The sequence below is a fragment of the Musa acuminata genome, chromosome BXJ2-9 (assembly GCF_036884655.1).
Source record: "Musa acuminata AAA Group cultivar baxijiao chromosome BXJ2-9, Cavendish_Baxijiao_AAA, whole genome shotgun sequence".
Lineage (NCBI taxonomy): Eukaryota > Viridiplantae > Streptophyta > Magnoliopsida > Zingiberales > Musaceae > Musa > Musa acuminata.
This window is the reverse complement of record NC_088346.1, coordinates 39,930,594-39,934,612: the sequence shown is the minus strand read 5'-3', so window position 1 is coordinate 39,934,612 and position 4,019 is coordinate 39,930,594. Positions and strand designations below refer to the sequence as shown.

General features: G+C 42.2%; 1 protein-coding gene across 4 annotated transcripts; it reads left to right on the top strand.

Moving 5' to 3' along the window:
- Positions 1 to 1,974: 1,974 nt before the first annotated feature.
- Positions 1,975 to 3,752, top strand: LOC135623450 (B-box zinc finger protein 20-like). 4 transcript variants are annotated; one of them, XM_065126434.1, is made up of 4 exons: positions 1,979 to 2,490; positions 2,766 to 3,007; positions 3,119 to 3,493; positions 3,614 to 3,752. In XM_065126434.1, the coding sequence occupies exons 2-3, from the start codon at positions 2,822 to 2,824 to the stop codon at positions 3,491 to 3,493; spliced, it is 561 nt and encodes a 186-aa protein (XP_064982506.1). In that variant the 5' UTR covers positions 1,979 to 2,490; positions 2,766 to 2,821; the 3' UTR covers positions 3,614 to 3,752. The 4 variants fall into 4 exon arrangements, with proteins under 4 accessions (XP_064982507.1, XP_064982506.1, XP_064982504.1 ...); XM_065126432.1 differs by having other exon boundaries at positions 1,985 to 2,490; positions 2,598 to 3,007; XM_065126435.1 differs by having other exon boundaries at positions 1,975 to 2,490; positions 2,598 to 3,007; positions 3,119 to 3,633.
- Positions 3,753 to 4,019: the final 267 nt, after the last annotated feature.

The window sequence follows — 4,019 nt, the reverse complement described above, 5'->3', positions numbered from 1 at the left end:
TTAATCATGCTGTTGTCCTGTTTATTTTTATTTCTTTCACCATCATAATGACTCCAAGTAATGTCAAGTGTCTCTTAAAACCATGAATTGCTGAAGTCTTCTCTATCATTATATGCCAATTTGGCAATCCATTTGAAGAATGGTAGATAATATAATTCTTTCTCCATGAGAATTTTTTGCATCATAGAGTACAAGTGTTGTAACAGATACAATACTATAGCTGTATCTAATAGTCACTGAAACAAGCAAACACTCCAACTTGAAGTAATCACTGAAATAGATTCATGTCCATCTATCTTAGAAAAAGGAGTTCTGGTTGTGAATGACACCACGACAACTTCCAGTTCGCCCATTTGCTTCAGAGCAGATGTCAACTCGGTTTAGGTGAGCTGCAAGATACAAAAATTGTTGGCCAGATTGGGTGGATGATGAGATCCACCATACAAGCATGAGAAACAAGAGTTTGGATTGGGCAAATGATGAAGCATGAGAACATTTCTTTCACAAGTTTGTAAGAAGAGAGTAGAATGAACATTCCTTCTCTTCTATGATGTTGCTTCTCTTGTGCATAAAATAAAGTAGCACAAGGCATCATTGAAATCAAGGAAAAAAACTATGATGATCATCATAATTAATTTTAATGAAAAATTAAGGGCATAAACAATCATCATTAGACAAACTCTTGGTCAGGAAAATATCCTATTGACTTACTAAGCTTGATATCGGAAGTCAAATCACATATTAAGCAAGAAATAATAAGAACAGGGTGTCCATGATAGAACAGTCTTTTGGCTGCAAGTTTGTTTCCTCTTTGGCTCTTGAGATGCCTAAAAGTACATGCGACTGACCACCAACATATGCTTCACACTTTCGATACCAAGTCATGTAATAAATTTGTCCATCCAGTTTGATGTACAAATGATGTGTTAGAACCATATTTTGTGTCTTGGAGAAGAACTTACATCATTAAATTTCTCCTCATCACCTTTTAAGAGCAGAATTCAGCTCACACATTTTATATTGCTATGATTCCTTTTGATTCAAGATCATGATGAAAAACCTTGAGAAATGTCTAAAACTCAGTGGCAAATCATTTTGATGATGAAAAGTTTGAAGCAGAGACTTAGTCTTAACTGTTTGACTTTTTTCTTTTTTTTATTTTTTCATGGAAAAAAAGAAGATGATTGTTCTAAATATACTACTAAATTATCTCCTAAAAACTAAAGATTCAATTCCCCTTTCGCATAAGACATCCATGAAGACCAATATAAAGAAGATGGATCTAGTTTTGGATCATGTATATATTATTGTACCTTTATGTACAAAACTGGCTTATCATACTTTGTCAAGCTAAGCTCTCTTATATTCTTTTCTAAACAATCCTAGGCAATTTGGTCTTAGAACTGTACATTTCTTGAAATCTGCCCTGTTCCACTTGCACTAATGATCACTGGCAAAATATACATGATGGTGGTATCTTTTGTTTTGTTAGACTAGTTATGTTAGAAAACAGAAGAAACATGGGAAAGATGATTTTTTTGTTTTTCCTGTATTAAGTGGTTGAATGAACCATTGACATGAGGGAGAGCTTTATGTGAACTGATGAAGGAAATTTCCCAGCCTATGGAGTGTAGGTTAATGGAGAATTCTTGTTCATTTTCACAGACATGAAGGAGATGGCAGATCAAATGAAGCTGAAAGGTGGCTGGTGGTGGGAAAGAGCTGCCGACTCTCAGATATTTTAATAAACTAATCCATAATTGAAGAGAGCAGAGTGGAAGAAGATAAGGTGGTTTTCCACCATTCTGTGGGACTCAGCCTGATGCACTCCCATGCTGCTGCTGCTTCTCTGAAACCATCACCAGCTCATTAAATAACTCAGTCTGTCTAGTTTCTGAAAAGAAGGATGAGTGTGGAAAACCAATCTCAGGAAGTATTCTAGCTTTGTCTTTACTCTGATGTAGCTGAAGAACATGCAGAATATTATGCAAGTGATAAGGCATAGGCTGGCTTTGGAATTTTGTTGATGCATAGTTCCTTAGGGAATCATATGATGAAATGTATGGTGTTTACATGATATATTTTGGATGCATCACTGCTGAAGTTATAGCACAAGATGCCTCTTTTAAAGCCCAAGATGTTGTCATAACAATGATGATGGATATCTATCTGCTCTGTGCTGATACAGTCCCCAGCTTTACTGTTGCATCCATATCAGCTTCTGAATAAGGAGACATGCAGAACATGCAGCATGGAAGTATGTCACTGTCAAGACTTTTCTCTTTGTTTCATCAACTGAAGGCTCCAATTCACCAGAAAAAATGTATTTATCAGTTTGAAATTATTACTGAATTGAGTACAAAACTTGTTGGCAGATAGATTATATTATAATTCTTGGGAGATTTGTATCTTCTTTGCAAGAATGGATCAACATTTTTGTCAGACCTGCTTGTAAAGGTGGAAGAGTGGAGCACAAAAAGATTGAAAAAGGTAATCTTTTAATTTATGAGATTTTAAAAGAACAACCAAATTCAACAATATCAACAATGCAAATTTAGAATAAGATATGGCCAAAACTTTTGATTGTGAAACATCAGCCTCTGCAAACTTGGAGACCAAAAGAAAATATTGTTGCTGGAGGATCTCTCGAGAGCATCAATTGCAACGCCATCCCATTGCTTCCCTCTTCTCCTGCCACTCTAATTTGTAGCTCCATTCTCCTCCTCGCTTGCGACACGCACTGATTTCAACTATTCCGCCGTCAGCTTCTCTCACGAGGCCTTCCATTTCCTCCTCGAGCACCGTAGAAGAGAGGAGCGCGATGAAGATACTGTGCGACGTGTGCTGCAAGGAGGAGGCATCGGCCTTCTGCTGCGCCGACGAGACCGCCTTCTGCGAAGCCTGCGACCTGCGTGTGCACCCGGCGAACAAGCTGGCCGGTGAGCACCGCCGCCTCTCGCTCTCCGCCCCCTCCGCCCAGTCCCACCCGGTCTGCGATATCTGCCAGGTTTGCCCTGATTCCAAGACGCGATTTTGATCCCTTCCCTACCGACCGGTGTTGCGATTGGCAGAGGAAATCTTTTGATTTTTTTTTTTTTTTGGTTTATGGGAATCGTAGGAGAATCGAGGGTTCTTGTTCTGTCAAGAGGACCGGGCGATTCTTTGCACGGATTGCGATGTTTCTGTTCACAGCGCTAATCATCTCACCATGAAGCACAACAGGTTCATCCTCACCGGCGTCCGGCTCTCCGCCGCTCCCGTCTCCTCCTCTCCCTCCCCTGTTCCGGAGGCTACGGCGGCTAAAGCTGCGACCAAAACCATCATGACCATGAACAATCAAACTACGGCATTGGTTGCAGATGTTTCCTCCCCCATGACTTTCACCGGCAGCAGCACGACGACGGTCACCAGCAACATCTCGGAGTACCTCATCAAGATGTGCCCGGGCTGGCGCGTCGACGACCTGCTGGTCGACGACGAAGGTTTCGCCTAGGTCTGTCGCCATGCAACTGCCTTTTGCCACCTGGTCTCCAAGCAGTTCCGCGTCAATCCACCACAAAAATTGCATCTTTTTCGCTCGAAGAAGATAAAAAATCGGATTTTTCTGGCGCAGGCGGACGAGCTGCTGCGATTCGTAGAGACGGATCTGGACAGCGGCCGCCCGGGAACAGTGTCGGAGAAGTATCCTATCTGGGCGCGCCACGCGCCGCAGTTCACTCCCGGCGGCGCCGGCTACCGTGCATCGAACGCTGGCAAGGAGGCGTCTCTTATCGCCCAGGAAGGGGTGTAAGCGGGACGAGAGCTGTGGAGCGAAGACGCATTCACGGTGCCGCAGGTTTCCCCTGCTTCGACTCTCAGAAAGAGGCCAAGGCACGCCCGTTGGTATCACTAACTTGTTAGTTCCTCCTTTCCTTTCCTCTCTATTTGAGAGCTCGCTCAAACTCAATACTCTTCACAGACTTTGTCGCCTTTAATATTTGGATTTAGTATTCTTCGATGATTGAATTGTGTAGTGTGCC

Bases quoted from the DNA above. Each gene is read 5' to 3' on its own strand.
- LOC135623450 (XM_065126434.1), top strand. From the start codon at position 2,822: ATGAAGATACTGTGCGACGTGTGCTGCAAGGAGGAGGCATCGGCCTTC. The intron at 3,008-3,118 runs GTTTGCCCTGAT...TGGGAATCGTAG, and splicing joins CGGTCTGCGATATCTGCCAG to GAGAATCGAGGGTTCTTGTT.